Source organism: Diadema setosum, chromosome 18 (genome assembly GCF_964275005.1).
Source record: "Diadema setosum chromosome 18, eeDiaSeto1, whole genome shotgun sequence".
NCBI lineage: Eukaryota > Metazoa > Echinodermata > Echinoidea > Diadematoida > Diadematidae > Diadema > Diadema setosum.
This window is the reverse complement of record NC_092702.1, coordinates 30,871,581-30,895,238: the sequence shown is the minus strand read 5'-3', so window position 1 is coordinate 30,895,238 and position 23,658 is coordinate 30,871,581. Positions and strand designations below refer to the sequence as shown.

The 23,658-nt window shown below is 38.8% G+C and overlaps 1 protein-coding gene across 1 annotated transcript; it reads left to right on the top strand.

The window, feature by feature from the left end:
• The first annotated feature begins 215 nt into the window (after positions 1 to 215).
• LOC140241343 (lipid droplet-regulating VLDL assembly factor AUP1-like) lies at positions 216 to 23,207 on the top strand. Its single transcript, XM_072321076.1, has 11 exons — positions 216 to 473; positions 1,488 to 1,571; positions 3,960 to 4,097; positions 6,443 to 6,593; positions 7,320 to 7,504; positions 8,862 to 9,014; positions 11,957 to 12,120; positions 12,625 to 12,768; positions 18,081 to 18,268; positions 18,895 to 18,992; positions 19,703 to 23,207. The coding sequence occupies exons 2-11, from the start codon at positions 1,534 to 1,536 to the stop codon at positions 19,734 to 19,736; spliced, it is 1,293 nt and encodes a 430-aa protein (XP_072177177.1). The 5' UTR covers positions 216 to 473; positions 1,488 to 1,533; the 3' UTR covers positions 19,737 to 23,207.
• The last annotated feature ends 451 nt before the right edge of the window (positions 23,208 to 23,658 follow it).

Genomic DNA, 23,658 nt, shown 5'->3' with positions numbered 1-23,658 from the left:
AGCCCCCCTCCACCCCTCCCCTAATGTAGACTCTCAACTGCTCTCTCGTGTATCAAAGATCTTACACGTAGTGTAGGATCTTCAATGGTGTTATCGTAGGATCCTACCTTTGATCATGTAGGTAGTTTGCGAAAGCAGCTGTACACGAGCGTGTTGACCTACGGAGCGGTTATCCTTATACCCCTTGAAGAACTTGCTGGGTAAGCTAAGGTCAAGCCAAATGTAAGAGTTTTATTATATTCATATGCATAAATCGACGTCGACATTGCATTCGATGTTTATTTAGACAGAAGAGAGCGTACGACCTGTTCGACGCAGTCATTTTAAGGCAGCTGTGGTGGTGGGATGTGGTAATGCGTTTGTTCACACTGCCCAGTCGCAGTCCCACATACTGAAAGACGCGTATCTGGCGAGTGACAAGGAAGACGGCATTGGATCGCTGACGTCAAACCTGCTGAGCTGAGCTGAGCTGAGTAAGTGAGGTGTTTTGTTATAAAATAATTATTATCACGGAATGCTTCACTTGTGCATTCAGAGACCATATGTGTCATGCAGACTGTTGAAGAACAGTTGCCCACTGGATTTACATTGTGGTTCTCAAGTTTTTAACTCAAGACTATAAAATGAAGAAAGTCAGCATTTGACTCTGGTATTATAAGTTTATTGTGTCTAATATAAATGGCAGTACCAGGCCCAGCACCAAAACCATGGTCCATGGCTAATAATACAATGTACAATTCCTTTCACAAAACTTCAGACGTTCAGTGATGAATTAAGTTTTCAGCATCAGATACTGTATTTTGACTGTTGACTGTTCAGTGTTGTACAAGTGTACCTGTGAGCACTGCGAGCACCCCCTCGGATTTGGGCCCGGTCTTGGGCCTCCAGCCTCGGGCCTCGGGCGTAACGTTAGACCATGGGTCCAGCCTTGGGCCCAGCCTGTGGCCCTGCTTTTGGCCCCAAGCCCTACTGTACATTTGTATGGTCTAGAGTTGTCTTAGATGTGTAACCAAACTTGTCAAATAATTGATAAATTACCTGGTCAATATGTCTGAGAGCTAGTTATGGTGTAAATCCTGTGTTAGTTGTCTTTGTTCAATTGTTTGTTTGTCTACAGTTGCATCTGTTCGCATTGCAATTGTCCTTTTGACAGAGAAAGAAAATGCAGACATTGCACAATGGGACATGTTTCATTGTTTAATTCTCATGAACATGACCTTGAACCTCAAACTTTGAAGTCTTAATCCCTTTCTCAGCAGCTCCTTGGAACAAGAGTCTATCCCGGGATGGTAGAATGATGACCATTACAATTACAAATTATACAGCAATGGGGTGGGGCATTGAATTGTTCAATTTACATCACATTTTAAACATATCTGCTCTATTTTTACATAGTCATAGAGTTTTTACGTAGTCATAGTCATATTTACATAGTCATAGTTGAGCACTGCAGTCAACTGTCTTTTTGTTATAATATTTTGTTTCAGAATATCAGTCTGGAGAGGAAACATACTTCTGGAAACTACCCTCAAGATGGCAGTAGAAATAGTTCAACTGTTCAGTCATCAAAGGTATGATGTACAATGGGAACAAAGGGGGTGCTTTCTCAGAAGTGTGATTTTTCTTTTTTTTTAATGTGCATGTATCATGACTCTGGATTGTTGTGGGTTTCTTGAGTGTTGAAATGTTTGTGTTTATGCAGCAGCCTGTTACAGTTCCATCTTTACCAATGATAGTACTAGAGGAATTGCAGTTTTTGGTGCATACTGTATTACTCCAGTGGTCTACATGTATCAATAGCCACTCTCTCAGAATCATATTCTTCCCCCCCCCCTTTTTTTGTAATGGTATGCAAATCCATGTTTGAGTTGACCTTCATAATCTTGTTTGTCAAAAATGTCAAATGTTTAGGAGAGCAAAACAACATGGCAGCTAAAGCACTACTGCACTATATCAAATGGAATAGCTTCTTTTTTTTTTTTTGACATGGCATGGTGGCTTCATTTTTTGGGTAAAAGACAGCAAGGATTTGGACAATACATCACTCAGCTGATTATCTGACCATTATTCTTTTTTTTAAAGGTCATTTTCACCAAAATTTGAGAAACAAGGTCTTGTCACCCCAGTGACGATAAGTAATTGTACTGAGATGTTTTGATTTCGTACATGTTCTTGTACATATCTTAGTCAAGAGGTCAAAGTCTAACAATCTGGGGAAAAAGAAGCATATACAGTAAACCTCGCATGAGTCGAAGCTCTCGGGACTGACAAAAATGCGTCGACTTAAGTGAACTTCGACTCTCGCGAGAGTCGATTTTTTTCGACTCACAGTTATGTACATGTATTATAGTATATTTGCATGCGTGTGTGTGTGTGTGTGTGTGTGCGTGCGTGTGTGTGTTTGCATTCAAATTTGTTTGTTCTTGAAGATAATGTTCTTATTTTGTTCTAAATTGAACATGGAATTTGTATCAATACTAGTAGTTAAACGTAGTTCTGAGAATGTCTGCGCTAATGCTTGTGCTATGTCTATGGTGCAACATAGGTAGCCATCTCTGTCAACCTACCCTGAGACAAACACTCTCCCAGGCCCATCCCACCTCCATTGAACAAAACTATACAGCCAGCCGGGCAGGCACAAACAAGCTCCGCCCACTTGGCCTGTCACTAAAATATTAAAGCAGCGATTGGTTGACCAAGGAGTTCTGGCTTGACATGGATAAAGTATGGATGTGCTGTGTGTATGGATAAAATATGGATCGATGTGCTGTGTGTATACAATGATGTATACATGTGTATGTACAGTATTCGACATGCGTGCGGAGCGGTACGGTGAGTGTGCATGCTTACCTGCAGCAGGTCAGGGACGGGGTTCTGCGACATGCCGATTTTTTTGTTCTCCTCTATGTAATGAGAATGCCGGATAAATCTTCTTCGGCTCAAGTGATGTAAACAACGTGTATTTTGTACAAAAGGGACTGAATGTTTTACTTCGACACAGCCGAAATTCGACTCTCGTACTTCGGCTTATCCAAATATTTCTTAGAGAAAATACATAGGGAAAAATCGGGACTTTTTATTTTGCTTCGAGTTAAGTGATTTTCGACTCACTCGACGTCGACTTATCCGAGGTTTACTGTAGGTGCCAAAAAAAAGTCTCTCTTTTTTTTTCCCATGTAAAAGTCCAAGCAGTGAAGTAATGCAATCTAAAATTTTACAAGTGTTCCATTCAATGGAATTATCCCGGATTATGATCAGTTATTGTTCATAAACTATGACACATCATCTGCTAACGATTGCCATTCCAGGTATTATTCTTCTTTGAGTGAGAAAAAAGAAATCATGTGAAATTCTTTTGTTCATAAAGATTGCTTGTAATGCAAACAATAGGTTTTAGCAGACAACATTGCAGAGTACAGTGGACTCCCGTTATAATGAAGTACTTGGGACCGGCAGTTTTCTTTCGTTATTTTATCGAAATTTGATTATAACTGACCAAATAAACAATAAAAAGCATGAGATAGAGTGGATAATGTTGAGGCCTGAATTTTTACTTCGCCGTAACCGAAATTTCGTTATAACTGTGTTCGTTATAATGGGAGCGCACTGTACAGCATATGGATAGGTGACTATACACACAAGGTTCAACTTGTATGAACAACATAAGAATTTCTACACCAAGCTTTAAACAAGTGTGGACACAGTCATGCATATGCCCAGAATGCAGGAACTCAATTTTGAGAAAGGCGCTTGAAATTGAACGGCAAAATTATAGTGTTTATATGTACACAAATACAGCTTTAATTGAAAATCTTTTGTTGATATTGCATTCTGTATGACTCATTTAGACTCAGATAGGCAGCTTTTCATTCTTATTTTCTGTAATTTTGTTTTCTGGGGTAAAGTATGTCAAGTATCATTCTTCTTTTCAAATATGAAATGTTTTGATTTTGTTACAGAATAAAGGACAGCAAAACAGCAATCCTGTTTGCCGTGTACCTGCCCCTGGGCCTCCTCATTGCTCTTCTACGTATTTTCATCGGTCTTCACGTTTTCATCATTGCATGCATTCTGCCCAAGCAATTGCCCATCAGGAGGTACTGACACATACAAGCTATTTCCTGCATATTGTTTTGCATACTGTTTAAAAGTAGATAGTTTGGCATGAGTATTTTTGTGTCTGTGTGCTGGGCTGGGTAAGATGAATTTTGTGTGCTTTTAATTCCGTAGAATGAAGACGTAATGGTGGTAGATATTGCATATTGCGTGATTGACAATAGTAGCTTTAAACGGTTTTGCGAGAAACTGAAAATTTTTCTTGATCTCACAGTTGTGATTATTGGCCAATTTTAAATTTTCAGAATGTCAGCTTTTTATGCTTCCGCCACGAAGTGGTGCTGGAGGCATTATGTTTTCGGGTTGTCCGTCCGTCTGTACGTACATCCATATGTCCGTACATCTGTCCGCATTCATTTACTCAATAACTTAGTAATGTTGACTGGAATTTTACCAAACTTGGTCCAAGTATGAAGTATGATGGGGCAATTACATGATTAGATTTTGGGTAAAATTGGCCAAAGGTCAAAGGTCAAGGTCAAAGGTCAAGGTCAAATCATGAAATTGTGTCCGTTTACACGATACCTCAAGACTGGATCAAGCAAATTTCACCAAACTTTGTCTGAGGATGATGTACATGTATGATGGGACAATTACTTGATTAGTTTTTGAGTGAAATTGGACAGAGGTCAAAGGTCAAAGATCAAGGTCAAATCCTAAAGTTTATCTGTTTACTAAGTATGCGATAACTCAGAACTGGACGAAGCAACTTTCACCAAACTTGGTCCAAGGATGACGTATGATGGGGCAATTAGTTGAGTAGTTTTTTAGTGAAATTGGCAAGAGGTCAAAAGGTCAAGGTCAAATGCTAAAAAATGTTGCTATTTCCCCCATATCTATGCAATGCCCAAAGGTATTTTCTTGAAACTTAGTGTAGACATGTACTACTGCGTAAAGATTCTCCAGAGAGATTCATGTCAAAAGGTCAAAGGTGAAAAGGTGAAAAGGTCAGTGAAAACATTACAATTTCACTTTTCTCGCAAATGGTTCAATGTATCTTCATGGAACGTGGTACATACGCATGTGCTGACTGGCAGGTATTATCTAGGGAATTTAGGGGTCGTGGGTCAATAGTCAGGGCTAAAGGTCAAGGTCAACTCCTTAAAATTTCACTATTTCCCTCATATACTAGTATATGCAATGCTTTTTTTTTTATTTTTAAAACTTAATATATGTACAGGATGTATTACCTAAAGGATATTCTCTGGGAAAATTCCCTGCCAGAAGGTCAAAAGTCAAAGGTTACATAAGGGTCAAAGGCCAGGCTATAATGAAAAAAAAAAAAATCTATTTTATACTGTAATTACGGTACACATTTTTTTTTCATACCTTGAAAATTACTCAATGTATAAACTTGTAACAGGGTTGGTTAAAAGTCAAGTAAAAATCCTCAATTCCCCAAATACATGTACCTGCACTCTTAGACAATAGCAAACATAGTTCAAGGAAAGTGAACATTCAAGACATTTCTGACAAACCTATCATTTCAATATTTTGCCAGTTATGTGAAACTGTAATCACAAATTGTGGAGACATTGTACTGTGTACCTATTGGGAGAATCATGCATTATGGAGGAGGCATACCAGTGGCCATTGCGACATTTCTAGTTTAATTTCATTTTCCTTGTATGAAAACTGAGAGTCACCCATTGATATGGCAGTGGCTAAATTCATGGAATTGCCAAATTTTGCTAACTACACTGTACATTGTACATGATATGTAATGATGTGTAGATAAATTAAGAGACAAGGAACTAGATGATGCTATAGGATGTTTACCAACATAATCATTCTATTCAAACCCTCTCCTACATTTATTTTTGCACAAATGCAATTCTTAGGAAATTACTGTAGACGCCATATATTTTGCTAGTATAAATTTTTACCGACGATTTCGTGAGTGGTTAAATTCGCGATTGTGGAGTCCTGTACTGAACAGAGAAATGTATTTGCGTATGTCACATCCACATCGGGATCAGAGTCAATATTTTCATGTGTCTTTACTTTCGTGAATTGCACCTGACTCGTGAAAACTTGCGTAAATAAAAACCCTCGCGAAATATTCAGCATACACAGTATGCTTGTATCATGAGCTTAAAAAATTGTTTTCAAATGATTGATGATTGCAATCAGTGCATGCACTGAAATTTTCATTTGCCTGCTTTATACACTTTTTAGTGGAAGTTTATGATTTGTGCAGTAATTATGTACTGAATGAAATCAAGATTACTGAAAAAACCCCAAACAAACAGACCGTACACACTACAAACCTGGTTAGGTAATACATCTAATAGAAGTGTGCACTACGGGTGCCTTCATTTGCCAGATATCTCTTGCGCATGATGTGTCTCATCCTTGGCCTAGTAATCCACCCTTCCAGTGGTCAGCCGAGAGACGAAGATGCCAAAGTGCTCGTTGTCAATCACATCTCAGTTCTGGATCACTTCGTCATTTCGCTTCTGTATCCATCAGTTGTCGTGAGTACAAGAGAGTTGTTCAGAGTGACAGTATTTATGTATGTATTTTGCCTTTTATTGGCAAAAGGAAGCAGTTGACGAATCATCTAAAGCTGAGTTATTACCTCACAGGGTTCTAGGGTAATTACCCCCTGGGCAATTGCCCCAGACCCTTCCCCTGACCCTATTCCTAACCCTAACCCAAATTTTAACCCTAAACTGAGCCCTAACCCTAACCCTAATCTTTACACTTACCTTATCACTAACCAGTATTCAGGCGGGGGGGGGGGGGGGGGGGGATAATTGCCCTGATACACCTCACATTGCAGCATCTAGGTAGGAGAGGTCTACCCACTCACATTATGTATCCTTTAGGACTAACCCACCATGAAGAATCTTGTCATATGTGTGTGTATTTCACAACTCGATATTACAACTCTTTTGTGAATGATTGTATGTAGACACAGTCTGAAGAACATGAGTCAGTGTGTAAAAAGAATGTGTACCAATCCTGATGATGATGATGGTGGCTTCTTGTGTAGCGCTGGTATATGCCTTTGAAGGGTGCTAATGGCGCTTGATCTAGAATGTCTCAACTTCAACTGTTCAGTCAATATATGATGGACACTGATGTATGTACTGTATATGATATGAGTGATGCTCGTTCTAAGCAGTAATTAATATTGTTGTTGTTTTGTTTTGTTTTGTTTGTTTTTGTTTTGTTTTGGGCCATGTTGACCACTAAAGCCAAACGTATGGAGTTTACCCTCAATCCTGAGCTGGACACTGGGGTATACCAGCATGGGTGCAGCTGATGGCAGACAAGTATTCCTGGACAACGTGAAGAGGCATTGCCAACAAAATACTCTGCCAGTACTTGCCTTCCCTGAAGGAGCCATGACAAATGGAAGAGCTGGTCTGCTAAAGTTCAGGTGCACTCTTCTCCCCCTTCTACCTACTATGTTTGGCTGCTGTCATATGATAATAATGATAATAATATGGAATATTTCCATGTAGCGCTTAAGATAAAAATGTTTCAAAGCACTTTACAATCAACAAAAGAGAACAAAATATATATGAATTGACTACAGGTACAAAATAATCAACAATGACATAATAATTGGTTCTTTTCTTTAAGTGAAATAAATGAGTTTTTAATTTCTTTTGGAAAATGTCAGTGGAGGTTGAGGACTGAATATGAGCAGGGAGGTTGTTCCAGAGAAGGGGGCACAGACAGAGAAAGCGCGGTCACCGTAACGGTGTGGGTGCTGTTTAGTGTTTGAAAGAGATGTGCATAGAGTACGTAAATGATGATGTCACAGTCTAATGTTATAGCTTGGGCTGGAACCAGGTGTGCATAGACACTCGGGCTAGGTGAGGTTGTTTAGAACCAGTTTCCATGGCAATGAATGGCTATGACATCACACTTTGGTACGCTAAAGTGTTACAGTCATGGTAAGAAAATTTTAAAGATATTTCTTCTGCCAGTATCAATTACTTGTATTGGCCATACAGAGTATGCAAAAAAGGCCTTTAAAGTGGTGCTACATTGACAAGTGGCATTAGGCGGAGCAAGAACTATGTCAACATTGTGGGTCATGGAATAAAAATCATGTGATTATAAAAAGTAAGTTTTCCACTTCTCTGGAATGAACTCCATACTTATATTCAGTCGTATTCCTCCACTGACAGTTTCAAAAAGAACCTCAAAACCCATTATTTCACTTCAAGAAAAGAACCAATGATTATGTAATCGTGGATTATTCTGTACTCATAGTTCATTTACAGTGTATATGTTTGTTCCCTTTTGTAATTGTTAAGCACTTCGAAAATGCACATGTTAATCCAGAGGCTACAATTTTTTTTTGGCCATGTAAATATATAATGTTCTTTTTCTACTGTAAATTGAATTTAAAGATTTATGCTGTGAACTCAACACCACATACCGGTAACTTTGATTATCTTCAGGCCCAACTTCCATGAAACAAAAATCAGCCAGTGCTTGTTTAGTACGGGAAGAGTCTAAGGAAGATATTGTGATAACACTTGAGGCATATTTGGAACTTCTGTAGCTCATTGGACATGAAGGAAAGTGTATGTGAATAGTCATAGTGATATCTTAATAGAATGCTGTTATTGAATTTACAAGAATCTGTTTATTTGAGTGTAATGTAATCCAATTATGTTGCATAAACAAGCATAAGACTTGTATATTCATTTAATAAAGAGATGCTGGTAGTTGTTTCTTTTTTTCTTTTTCTTTTTTGGTCCCTCTTTTTCACATTGCAGCACGTGGGCATTTTGCATAGACCAAGATGTACAGCCTCTGATCCTCACTGCCGACAGACCGGTGGTTAACATCAGCATTGAAGCCGTCGGTAGCAGTCTGTGGCAAGATATGCTCTGGTTTCTCTTTGTGCCCTGCACAGTTTTCAGTCTCAGGTACGATTCCTGCTCAAGCATCAGATACCCTGTTTACAATGTGAGCAGGTTTCAGAGCCTTCTCGAGAAAGTTCAGAACCCTGCTTTGAAAAAGCGGTCACTTATCTGTTTATATTATGCCCAAAGCAGGCCCTAACAGACCCAACTGTCTCCATTCATGATATACGGCTCAGGCTTTTGAATTACACAAATGAAATTGAGTGCGTGAGTGTGCAAGTTGCATGGCATTTATCAGCGGTGGTTCATCGCGACAGCTGGATTGTTATTGTTAGCTGGCAATGGCCTTTAGCGATAACTTCCAGGTCGTCAAAAAAGCGACTTTTCGAACCCCCTAGTGTTTAAACTGCAGCCGAGCCTCTGTGAGACCGCTATGGCAGGCTCTGAAACCACCCCCTGTAGGTGGTTTCAGAACCTGACCTGTTCGGATCTCCTTTTCTGAATTCTGTCTGTTTATACTGAGCTAAAAGGCTGCTCGAGGCTGCTGTAGGAGGCTTCACAACCTCCTTTTTGCTCAGTATAAAGGGGGTAAGAACGGTTGACCTGTCTGCTTGCACAATTCACACTTTAGACACATCCACCAGATCCCCAAATGAATATCACTGCTTGCACTTAATTGACAAACAAGCGATACATAATAAAGAGCAGCTCAGTTGCTGATGTATGCACAATAGCAAACTATAATCGCAAATCTGAACTTTTCTGGCCTTCCATTGTTGTTGGAGAATGGAGGGGATTATAACCGAATCAATAGGCCAGGCCAAGGTTAGAGGAAAATGGAGGCATTTTTACTCCAGGCTGAAATGCTGTAGCAGAGAAATATCATTAAAGATTTATTGTCACCACTTTGATTTGTATGTCTGTGGTTGTGAGCTTACCATCATTAACAATGTTATCTCGCACAATCCTCCCAAATGCAAAAGAATTCTCAGTTGTAAATATTCTGGTAATTCAAAACATTGCAAAATTGAGCTTTTGAATGGGAAAACATTTCCCTACACCCACGAGAAAGGTTATTTTTGGAGTGTGGGTGTGAAGGGGAGGACTTCCCAATTGAGATCATACACTTCAATGAGGAAAATTTTTGTTTTGGACCACAGATTAACAAAGATGAGCCATTTGCAGACTAGCTGTGCAGATACTGCCCACAAAATACTTTTATGATGACTGCTGATTTTACACAATTGTCTAACTGCATTTGTTGAGACACATGATTATCTTCTTTGTGAACGAATGATAGCCCAGCACATAGAAAATAATGATCACAGAAAAAAACCCCACACAAACGTAAATTGTTACAAATTATACAGAGCATGCTGTAAAATAAAATCTGTACAAACTTGTTTTCTATTTTTTATGCCTCCGCCAACGAAGTGGCCGGAGGCATTATGTTTTCGGGTCGTCCGTCCGTCCGTCCCGTTTTGTTTTTGTCGATATCTCAAGAACCGTGAGGTGGTTTTGCATCAAACTTGGTATGAGGGTATATCCTTGGGGGATAATACTTTGTTTCGATTCTAGGGTCACGGGGTCAAAGGTCAAAGGTCACAGGTTATTTTGTGAAAAAAAGGTTGAAATTTCATGTTTTCTCCATATCTCGCAAATGGTTCAAGGTATCTTCATGGAACTTAGTATATATGCATGTACCGATGGGCAGTGATTATCTAGGGAAGTTGGGGGTCATGGGTCAAAGGTCAGGGGGTCAAAGGTCAAGGTCAACGCCTCAAAATATCACTATTTTCCTTATATTTATGCAATGCCTGAAGGATTTTTAAAAAACTTGATGTATGCATGTATAACCCAATATATATTCTGTGGGAAGTTTCTTGCCAAAAGGTCAAAGGTCAAAAGGTCAAAGGTCAAGTGAAAGTGCTAAATTGCACTTCTTCCTCCATATCTCAAAAGTAACTCAAGGTATTATCATGAAACTTACATATTTATGCATGTTCTACCTAACAGTGATTCTCTTTGGAACCGTGGGGTCAAAGGTCAAAGGCCAGGTTTCGATAATACTATTTTACCAATTGATACTGAAATTATACTTTTTCTCAATACCTTGAAAATTACTCAATGCATAAACTTGTAAAAGGGTCAAAAGTCAAGTGAAAATCATCAGTTCCCCCAAATACCTGCACTCTGACGTTTTAATCATTCATCCAATTGAACCTAGTTCTAGGAAAGTGAACATTCAGCACATTTGTGGCAAACCTGTCATTTTAATATTTTGCCAATTGTGTGAAACTGTCATCACACATTGTAAAGACATTGTACTATAGACCTATTAGGAGAACCATGCATTATGGCGGAGGCATACACCAGTCGCCATAGCGACATTTCTAGTTTTAATGTATTTTTTTTTCTGTTTTGGCAATTTGTGCCATTGCAAAACTCAAGTTCTGTTTGGTATGAGGCAGTTTGAGGCAATTGTGTATTTATTGTAAGAGGATGTTTTTGTTGTGTGTTGACTTTTGCCCTTCAGCAATGATTGATCAAACAGGAAGATACATGTACAGAACGTTTTTGTTTTTGTCTTATGTGTGTGAAAGTGAGGCAAAAGCAACTTTTAGTGGTTACTGACCTACCACACTTATGCTCATGAAAATTGCAAAATTTCCTTTTTCCACAAGTAATTTCATACAAAAAAGATATGAATGTGACAACTATGGAAAAATATTTGGTCAAGATATCTCAAGTAGAATTGAAATGGAATGTTACACATCTTGTTCTTTAAAAGTAAAGAATGAACCTGCAATGTTATCATTTTTTCAAATTACTAATAATAATAATAAAAAAAACCCACTCACACTATTCATCAAATATACTAACTTGGGACTGGTACAGTGGAACTGACATCAACTAATATACACAATCGATATCTACCAGTTAGCTTAATATACTCATCAAAGACATTGATAAACTGGCACCTGTTCGATATGTGTACCTTTCAGGCTATTACCTACTGTGAAAAGAGAGAGTTACCAGACGGCGGACGAGTACTCGGGAGCCGTTCAGGGGCTGATGGCACAGGCTCTAAACGTGGAGGCCACTCCATTTACGAGTGCGGACAAAGCGGAGCATATCAAGAGGATCAGCGTCGACTCAAGATTACCAGGTTTGTACCAAGAGAGCTATCATCGTGGCAGCCTTCAGGTCTCACAGGTTCTTATCTGGACTGTATTTTGCCATGTGACTGAGCTGGTTTCTTTGCCAAGATCAGTTTTATTCACATGATATGTGACACATTGCTTAACTGAAAAGTTGTAATGAAAAGTATTCAGAGATACAGCTGTATCATGTGGATAGGATTATTATTTTTTTTTTCTAAATTGACATTAAGTATGCTATTATCCTTTTCACTTTACCATAATATATGTATCAGTGACCATGTGTGTAGTTCTTGCGAAGAAAGCTGTATTTGACTCTGACTTTATATGAAAAATATTGTGCATGTGTATTATGGTGTTGGATTAAGTTTTTAAAGTGATGTGATTCAAAGTTCCTTGAAATATTATGTACTCATGTAAGCATTATGTGTATTGCTTTGTACTACTTTATATGTTTGACTTGTTTGGCTCTTTTTGTTTTCACTGTTGTGCTTGATTGTTTCATTTTTCAGAGAGAGCTCCTGCTCACTCCCCTGCCGCTACTGAGAAAGAGAAACCGCAAACGACTGAGATGGATGGACCTCTTGAAAGAATGGTCAAACAAGTTCATGATGTACTGCCTCACATACCCCAGCACATCATCAGGAAAGATCTAGGTACAAGAGCAATCCATGGGTGTGATGTGAAAATTGGAATGAGGTGGGATTCTAAGCTTGTGATTGGAGCCATTTCGTTCCATGGATAGCAACACCACTAAATGTGACATAATTACCACATACACCATATATGATTAGAGCGTCTAATTGTTCGCAAATCAGGACTTTTCGATTTTTCGAGTGGTTAAATTCGCAATTGTGGAGTGCAATACTGTATGGAGAAATTCATACTTGCATGTGACATTCATGTTTGGGATCAGAGTCAATATTTTCGTGAATAGCACCTGACTTACAAAATTCTCAAAAATTAAAACCGCACAAATTTTTTGGCATATGCAGTAATATCAATCAGCACCATAAAAATCCTTGGTATGAAAGATGTTGAAGTTGAGAAGGAGATATTAGTTGTGGTCTTTACTTTATTTACAGAGGGTCCATAATTGACATTTATTTAAGTGAAATGAAACAAATGCTACCTACTGCTTGAAAAGTATTAATGATTTTTGAGTGAAATGTATACTATCATTGAAGAGCAGCATGACAAGCCTACATGTACAGGGTCAAAGCACTCTGAGTTTGATATGCCCAGATAATCAAGTGAGACTAGAGTGTGGCTGATTAGACGATAGGTTAACTCACTCTGTCAGATAAGAAGCAGGCGCTTGACTTTCAGTTTTTCACCTGGGCGAGTATGGTAGATTTTGTGTGTGTGTGTGTGTGTGTGTGTGTGTGTGTGTGTGTGTGTGTGTGTGTGTGTATGTGGAAAAGTGTACGTTAGATAGCACATGGTTATCATCGACCTGCAGGATGTGAGGGTCGTTCACACAGACAAAGGTCCTGATTACCTAGGTTTCAATTCCTTCACTCCATAGTGATCTGGACTGTCTGGGAAAACCTCAATTTAGAGGTCAATATACACCCCTAACTAAGTTTTGTTGTTGTTGTTTTTTTTATAGGGAAAGCAATGAACCACTACCAAAAGGTCATTGAGTATTTTAGTAAGACTAGACAAGCATTCCATCTGACCCAAGCACTTAAATACTTGGGTATCCAATGGATTTTTCATGACAGCTGGAATAGTGACAGGTACAGGAAATATCTATTTCCTCCTTTCCCCACATTCAAGGAAATATTTAAATGATTTTGATCATATGTGTGATATGTTCACACATCTCCCAAGACTACATTTTGACACATCCACCTTCAAAATGAGACTATTCATAGTGGACATACAGAGCTCATGTGGACTCTATGCACCAGGTATCGTATTCACATAATGAAGAGGGCAGATTGAGAAGTATGCTACATGATGATGATCATAAATTCAAATACAGCCACTCTTGCTCTAGCAATCACCATAATGACCACCTGCCAATTACAACCACATCGAAATCCCCCGCTGAGAAAACATGTAGTTAGGAACCTGTGTGTAGCGACCGCAAATTTGGTTTCCACTGGACAACCTTGCAGTGTCACTGTGCACAACATCCACTCAATCCCTCAAGGAGCATCAGTAATCACCTTCAGATCGAGAAAATATAGGGAAAACACAATATCCTCTTTCAGGGTTGTCAACCGATATTTCCCTGTCAGTTCTTTAAACCTTCGTGCCCCTTTCCAGGACCATTTCATTTAAAAAAAGGCAATGTTTAGGGCTTGGAAGCCCAATTGCCCTTTGACCAGGGTTCATATCTCACTAAATGAAAATCATCTTTGTCTTCATTCAGCCTGACATGATTAGACAAGAAAAAAATTCATAAGCTGTAAGACACATACAAAAACACCTAAACAGAATGTGCAAGCGTGACAAAAAGCAAATCACAAGCACACAGTTGTATGTGAATGGTAGTCAGTTCTACAGTACAGTCATACAGCATCGAGCCTGTCTACAATGACCATTACGACCACAGTATGTTTTCCTTGTGTGGTTATGAATAGGGTTGGCTGCCATTTCAGCCTTCATGTCATTTGTCCAAGTTTGTTACGATTTTAACCTAACTTAAAGGGGATGGCTAGTAACTGATCAGTGGGAATGCTGGGGGGTGATTGTTCCAATCCTTGTGGGATTCATTTAAGAGTACAATATATATCTATTGTTGTGTGAAAATTATTTGCTTCAGAATGGTCTCATATTCAAGTAATGTGCAGTTTAATGTTTCCAGGTTAGCATGCCTGTACAGTGACGGGGCGATCGTTACACAATAATAGATATGTATATTTAAATGAATCCCACAAGGATTGGAACAATCATCCCCCAGCATTCCCACTGATTCCAACTGATCAATTACTAGTCATCCCTTTTAAGTATTTTCAGTATTGATGACATTAGGATTTTGACACCGACATCAACAAGGACACTTATACCTTGACGCTTGATAAACAGCAGCAGCGGCTTCAGGGACAGCGCGTCTCAGGTGATGTGTGTCTTTTGCCTGAGACGCGCTGTCTTTGAAGATGTTGTTGTTGTTTATCAAGCGTTTTGATTGTGAGATCATGTTGTTGCCAAATTTTTACCTCCACGAAATAATCCTTATTACTCTAAAATCTCGTTCTTCAAAATAATCCCCTTAATCGAAAAAAAAGCTACGACTATAATTTTTAAATCTTTTTAAGATAATAAAGATACCACTACCTTTGGAAATGAATGATGTTCCAAGGTGTACTGAGTTTGTACTTAGCTCTCTTTTGTACCGTCATGTAAGGTAGCCATAATGTGTCCATTTTTATCGCGCGCCTTCGTATCTTGTTATCTACTATCTTTAGTAGAAGTACAGATTTGCGGGCGCGCGCGCTCTGCAGTACTCGCGCGCTATCGGTAAAGGTACGGTAACAACGGTACGGTATTGTAAAAGTTGTGCCAACGGTAAGCCCTCTTTTTACGTGAGTATTTTCCCGGTAGTCATGTCAGCTTTGCAACGGTTTTCAAACGGTAATGCTTGAATGAAAGCAGATCGGTAAGACAATATTTTACCAGTAAGGAACGGTTTTCCCGGTAGAGCATTAAGTTACTTCATAGCGGCATTTATACATGCATAAAATTTACTATATATGAATGACTGCAGATCTGACACCGTAACATAATGCCTGATCACATTTATATAATCATATATAATAATATATATATTCACATATATATTCATATATTCATATATTCATGTATTTATATATTCATATATTCATAGTATGGACCTGTTGATCATTTGTGATTATTTGTAATTATTTGTAATTATACAGTTACAGACAAGCTTGATTTCACATAGACCATGTACAAAGTACAGCCGGGCCAAAGGCGGGGCCTAAGGCCGGACCCAAGGCCACGGGCCTTAGCCCAGAACCAGGGGCCCAGAGCCCAAGTGGGCCCAGGCCCGGGGGCCCGGTGGCCCGGTGGCCCGGTGGCCATGGGGCTCCAGGGGCCCAAGGCCGGGCCGAGGCCAGGAGCCTAAGTGCTGGCCCAAGGCAGGGGGCCCAGCCAGGGGCCACCAGACTGAGACCACTAAGAGTACCAGTCATGACTTGCTGTGATAATGATGTGACAGGCCTGTGCATACACATACATGTATTATGTAAATCGTCGCTGGGGTGACAAGACCTCGTATCTCAAAAATGTCAAAATTTTTTTTTTTAGCTTAATGGTCAAATAATGGGTCAAGTGATGTCTTGGCCAAATCCTAACTGTCTTACTCCAAAAATGAAGCCACCATGACATGTCAAAGAGAAGGCTTTCCCATTCACTATAGTGCTTTGGCCGCCATGTTTTTTCGCTCTCCTGAACATTTGACAATTTTGAGATACGAGGTTTTGTCACCCCAGCGACGAAATACACTGTACACTAACTATACACAGCCCAGTCGCTGTATAAATCGCAAAAGGGCTGTACCTGAGCAGCCCACAACACAGAGCAAACACAAAGCAAATTCTACGATTGCATTTAGTTTTGATACTTGACATCATTTTTTGTCACCTCAAACGCATCAAAGACGATCTTTATTAATGAGACTTCATACCGTACCTGTTTTCCTGGGGTTATTTGTTGGAATTCTGCGATCTGGGTACTATTCGCAAATCTAACAACATGTGAAAATATCAACTCCTGATCATGTAACGTGCATGTGTACATTTCTGTGTTCACTGCTGTATTCCATGAACATGAATTCAACAACTACTGTTATATCCTGTAATATGAGCTTCCAGGACAAAACTCACATACGTTCTGATTCTGTATAGCAATCACTTTCAAAGCAATGTATCGATACATTGCTTTGAAAGTGATTATTTCATTTTTTATATACATTTTGTCTCTAAATAATTGTATTTTTCAAGGAAAAAAAGCTTAAAAAATGGAATTTATGTAAATTTTTGCAAATTAAGCAAAAGGCATTAATTGTTTTTATTTCTAAATGTGTCCAATAATCTCATTACCCTTGAAAATATCAGGTTCAGCACTTAAATCACTTCAAATGGGTGCGCTAGCAGTTCCAGGACCTTTCTTTGGAGTATAATGCCTCTGTAAAACATGGAGCTATTGACCCCCTATTCATCGGATGTGCTGAAAATGTATTTTAGGACATTTCTGGAAGATTTCGCTGTAATTCTTTCCTTATTATCAGTTCCTTGTGATTATTTCATTTTTTATATACATTTTGTCTCTAAATAATTGTATTTTTTTAAGGAAAAAAGCTTAAAAAGTGGAATTTATGCAAATTAAGCGAAAGGCATTAATTGTTTTTATTTCTAAATGTGTCCAATAATCTCATTACCCTTGAAAATATCAGGTTCAGCACTTAAATCACTTCAAATGGAGAGTTTTATCCAATTTTTTGACAAAAGTCTAGAAGTTGGCGGCCATCTTGGATTTTGGCGGCCATTTTGAGTATTTCTTACTTGTGTGCTTGACACTCGAACCAAAATTGATCTATAGACAATTACCTACACAATGGTACCAAAAATTAAACTTTTACATCAACTTGAACTGAAAATCAAAAATAACACATGCAAGGCCCCCCACTATATGTCCAAGGAGGGCACCAAGGATGACAGCTGAATATCTGGGGAAAAATTGTCAGGCTCTGGTATTGTTGTGTTAAATCATCCTTGGACAACCTCTCATGACCAGCTCTCAAATCCAACTGCCCTGTCTCATAGCTTATGTGAGATCTCACCCTGACTTGCGCCCTCTCTTGGTAGCAAAAAAAAAAAAGGCCACACACACACACATACACAAATGTCAGTTTCACTCTGACAGAATTGTGTCACTCATTTTTCTCCATGAAGTGAATTTCTTTTGTACTTTTCTCTCTTTTTTTCCCCCTCAGAGTCTACCAATTCTGTGGATGCCACAATCTTTAATCTACTAGAGAATGTGACCGAGGTCCCTACCACATCGGATGCTGGGAGGAGCTCGTCGATAGGAGGAGCAAACTCTCCCAGGCCGCACCCCAACCAGTCGCCCCGGGATGAACCAGGGACCGGTAGTGCCGCTTCACAGTCGACGTCCCCCTCAGTGAGCAGAACTTCGTCCATGTCTAACTGCATCTGTGTTTAACTTTGTGCATGTTAAGCTAGCAGCGAGGGTGATATGCTTTAAGCAGTATTGACACTTAACTCTTGCACATAGAGATTGTGCGGTCAATTCTAAGCCAACATGACACTCATAATAATATTGTGGCACAATATCAGTGCTCATGTGCCAAGGCATTTGGTAATGGTTGTAACTCACAGAGCTGTGTCATGAGGATTTTGGCTTTGGCTTTAGGCTTTGAACTTTATAGGGTTTAGGCATATTACAATTCTCCAGGCCTTCTGAATGATCATAGTTGGTGCTGTTTCGATATTCTACTATCCTAGAAAAATGAATTGTAGAGATCCTGTCACATGAGGGCAGCACATAGAAACACCCAAACGTTTCCCTAATCAATCTGCATTTGCTAGAACCATGTGGGAAACTATCCTGTTCACATAATCTTTCATTAAAGCATGTGTTTTAGAGCATTAATATCCTTGTTCCTGGCAATGGAGTTGCACATTTCTGAAGAAACAAACATGGAAGTCTAGCATTTATGCCACATTACGTGGGATACACTTTATATCTGTGATATTCTTGTTGTGATTTTGACTTTTTTTTTTCAGTGCACCAAATTTGCTGCAGCTACATTCGGGAAGTCCTCAGTTGAAAGACAAAAATCTCTACAAGAAAGAAAAGCTGCTTTATTTGCCAGTGCAAGGAGGTGAGATAAAGATGATGATCAGTCTCAAACATGCATACATGTGCAGTTGCGGGTCCAGAAGGGGGTGCACCGGACGGGCACCCCCTCTTTATTTTTTGTTAAAACAAGAAATAAAAATTTAAAAAAAGGGGGCGTTTGCCCCCCTTCAATTTTATAAAGGCGCCTCCCCCTTGCAGAATTCCTGGATCCGCTCCTGATGTGTTGCTTGTTTATTTGTTTGTTTTTTTTCAAAAGTAGTGCCATGAACTTAGAACATTTTGTTGGGCATAGATCATGAAAAAGTAGAGAGGAGAAAGGCATGATATCCGAGTGTGTTATAGAGAGAGCAAGAGAATGTATGTTGTCTATTGCAGGGTGTTTTTGAGGTGTGTCATGCGTGTGTATCTGAAGAACAAAGTGCGTTGCCAAATTCACTCACACCACTACTGGTTTGTGAATATCTACAAACACTTGCAAGCCAGATGAACCTACAGGACTATTGTACATAACTGACTGAAAGTTCAGTCAGATCCAAAATTAATGATGTTTTGTCTGTCACCATAACATTTCACATACCCTTACTGGAATTCATGCCTCTTCCAGAATATAAAGTAAAAAAATTTAGTTTTTGCTAGCGGAAATGTATGCAGTCCAACTTTGTAGCCATCATTGGAAATTCTTACTCTCAGTCTGTATGTTTCAAAATGTTTTCCCGTTCAATTCTTCTACAGGCATCTGGCTGAAAAGGAGAACCTTGATAAATGACGGAAGTGAAGTGGAGAACATTTGTTCGCAAACAAAAGAAAGGCTTGTACCGGTTCATGTGACCTCATTTGGATATAAAAGGAAAAAGGGGATCAGGCTCAAATATGTGTGTGAGCCTAAAGTATTGGTATTACTGTTCTTTGTCTTATACATGTATCACCTTTGATGTATTTGGTTGAATCTATTTGTGTTGGTGCCTTTGATGCCACAAAGGAAGTCAGTTTCTACAGGCATTTTAGTTTTTCCTGTTTGGCAGTTTAGAGGTAAGAATGATAAGAATATTAACAATAATTATGATCTTATTCAGCAATGGTGGCTTCTTTGGTTTGAGCACTCCTCTTTCAGAGATAGAACCCTGCCATTATTATTACCCCTGCATTGTTAGGCATCCTTTAAGACACATCAGTAGAGAGGGACAGGGTGGGTAAAGACATCTCGTCCAAGAATGCAAGCGCTTGGCAGGACCTAAACTGGGAGCCTCCATTTCAGTATCAAGAGTCTTGCCCACTGCATCACAATGCCCTCGGTTCTGTAAGGAAGGTGCTCAAATCTCATGCTTAGGCCAAACAGAGATTTCAGATATGATTGGAAATACAATGTACTCTGTGAATAGGATTGTGTCTCGGTATCCAAGATCACAAATCTCCATTGAGCATGAATGTAAAGGGTTGAGTCGTTGCCATTTTTAATTAAAGTGGCATCAGGGGAAAAGCTTAATAAAGACAATCTCATGTATTTCCCATTTTTTATCCACCAAGGGACCATTTTCCTTTCAACTACAATTTCACAAGATTTTTTTTTCTACTTTTGAATTATCTATCAAACAGTGTTGTTTTTGTGTGAACTGTTATGAAGTGAAGCGTCGTTATCTTGATTGTAATGTTTTATTTTCATGTGGTTTCTTAATCTACTATTCAGATCATTTTCATCTGAACTCTCATGTTCAAAATTTTTAGGAAAGGTGAGGTTGTTGTTGTTATTTTTCCTTTTTTTTAGGGTATGCGAAGATACATGAAGAAATTTGAACAGCAGAATTCCAAAGAAGTGTATTACAAAAGCAATAAGATATTACTTTTCTGCTGTCATTTTGAAAATTTAATTACCAACTTCTGGATTATACATAATTTTGTACTGTTTGTAAAGATTTATTAGCAAAAATTATCTTTACTCCCTCTGCCACTCTCCCCCATTGGTACACACTGTGGGATATCTTAGGCTCAAAAACTGAATTGAAAATGTGCAAATAATATTGTACAACTCCTTACATTGAAATAATAGGAGTTTTTGTATAAATTCTCTTGAAAATGATGAAAATATGTAAGCTAAGCATTCACAGCATTATGTGGATGTTAAGGCAATAGCGTAACTTAAATGTTGATTACTCCAGAATGACATTTATGTATGACTATGATCAGTTGGGAACAAGAAATAATCCACAGTGAATGCATACCGGTATCTCTTTTATAGTTAAGGGTTTTTAGCTGACTAAACATAGCAAAGGTAGGGATTATATCTTTCATTAGAAATTATTTACATTTGAGTTTAGTGATTGACAAAGAAATCTGATCTGCTGTTGCAGACATTTACTCAGTTGTATTACGGTGTGTGATATGTGTGCACCACAATGAAAGTACTGTCAACCTGTATGCAGTAGCCACTTGAGGGAATGTTATAGATGGCCTTTTTGTACAGGTGGTCATTACACACAGGTTGGTCGGCGGCAGATTTGATTTCATCATGGAATACCTGTGATATAATTCATATACACATCTCGTGTACGAATGTGAACCCAAAAGGTCATATGCTAATGATCACTATTTAACGTGTCCCACAGACAAATGAGTGCAAACACGCAGTATTTCACATCTGGGCCATTCCACAGGGTTGTGTCATCTTTTGTAACATACATGTACTAGAACTAAAGATCAAGGCCAGTCAAATATCTGCAAGTAATGACTTCAGAAAGAAAACAGTATCCCACGAAGTTTTACTGCTGAAGCATCATGGGTATTGCAATATCACACCAGAGATTAACGCCAGTGTTATATAAATGTGATGCTCCTGTGATGAAGGTAAGAAAATAATCCGCAGTGCAGCAAATCTGTGAAAGATTTCTGATTTAAACATGCGTCACTATAGCAAGGGACAAAGTTCATATTCACTAACCACATTTAAAATTACAATGCATCTTCGTTGTGAAATGAAGAAGTTGATACCTCTGTTACATGGACATCATGCAATATTTTGACCCAACCCGATGGCCTAACCCATCTCCTTTTTAAAGATGATTTTTGGTAAACAGTGTGTCTAGAGAGCTGACTTTTGACTAGACCAACAATTTCTGTAAAACTATGCAGATGTCTAAGTTCAATGCCAGATAATACTTTCTACTCAAAGTATGCAGTAAGCTCCATACAGTTTAGTGTGTTGATATTGTATTTGGAAATGGTCCATCATTTCTGATTCAGCAGTTTGAACATTGGTATTTTATTTTTTTGTTTGTTTCTTAAGTTTTTATTGCATTTTTCCTCTTTTTTTTTTTGTCAGAGAATGCCCATATGAATGTCTACCCTGGGCAAAATTTAAAAAGGGAAGAAAAAATAAATGGCACAAAAAGGAATAAAAAGTCTTACGTGACTTTGCAATCAAAACCAGCTGGTGTCAAGGTATACTTATGCTATAAGTAGTGGCTCACACTTGTGTCTCCTTTCGTTGACTTTGTGAAATAGGATCAATAGAAAGAAAAGAAAGACTGTTACTAGATATTACGTATCAGTTCTGTACACGTAGTACCTGCATCCACTACAGCTATAATTCAAGGGAGGGGGTGGGGGGGGGGGGGGAATCATGTACTTTAAGTGGCATATGTGGGTTTCTTCTGCGTGTCTTCTTCATTCTAAGTATACTTTCCAAGTATACTTTCTAGGCAGTAATTACTGGAGGTTGATGTAGGATTGCTTTGGCCATGTCAAAAATCTGATGGCACGTTACAAAACCAGCTCCTCCCCCACCCCCACCCCAGCAACACTTGGGACACCATTTGTATGCTTTAATCTTTTCTCTTTCAGTACTGCACTATGCTCTCAAATTTTATGCAAACGTTTTGTTCCCAAATGAATGTGTGACATATTGGTCTTAGCTTGTATGGTTGGGCTGTCCAAATGGCAGATAAGCCATGTCACAAAAATGACAAGTTTGCGGGTAATATGAAGCAGCAAAGTGATAACGAAACGCTGTAACCGTCTGGTATGTTCTTGCAGCGGTGAATCTTGCGTGAAAATTTCTTTTCAGACGTAATGACAGTAAACTTTGTTAATTAACACAAAGAATGAATTTCTAAAAAAAAGATAAAATAAAATGAAAAGTCATTCAGATTCAGATATGTATGATTATGCATGATTATGTGCATGAACAAATAAGATAATATTACATTATACATGTGGTCATTAAATTGTTCTTTTGACGCTAAAACATCCTCCTTGACTACTTCAGTGTATTTGTCAAAGTCCATAAAAGCTAAATTTTTATCATATTAGTAATGATAATGAAACAGTAATGATAATATTATGGTCTTCTTTATCCAGGGTAGTCTCGTCAGTGTTGCCACTGTTCTACCAGAGGACCCTGCCATTATTGTTACCCTACTGTTGCCAGGTACCCATTTATACACCTGGGTCGAGAAGAATATGGTCCTGTGGTTGGTAAAAAAAAAGGATCATCCAAGGACGTTGAGCACGGAGCTAGATTCGACCTCGGTCCTTTGATTTGAATCGGGAGTCTTATCCACTATACCACAGTGTAAATGCGCTGAAGGTTATATCTTTGAGCAAATGGGAAGTTAATCCTAACTAGGCCGGGCTATTTAGGTAGATCATAGAGCCGGGGGGGCCTCCCAGGCCCCCCTCCAGATCTCGGCCGTCGA

Excerpts from the sequence above, each read along its gene's own strand:
- LOC140241343 (XM_072321076.1), top strand. The coding sequence starts at position 1,534 with ATGGCAGTAGAAATAGTTCAACTGTTCAGTCATCAAAG. Across the intron at positions 4,098-6,442 it reads AAGCAATTGCCCATCAGGAG|ATATCTCTTGCGCATGATGT; the intron begins GTACTGACACAT and ends TTCATTTGCCAG. Across the intron at positions 7,505-8,861 it reads GCTGGTCTGCTAAAGTTCAG|CACGTGGGCATTTTGCATAG; the intron begins GTGCACTCTTCT and ends TTCACATTGCAG.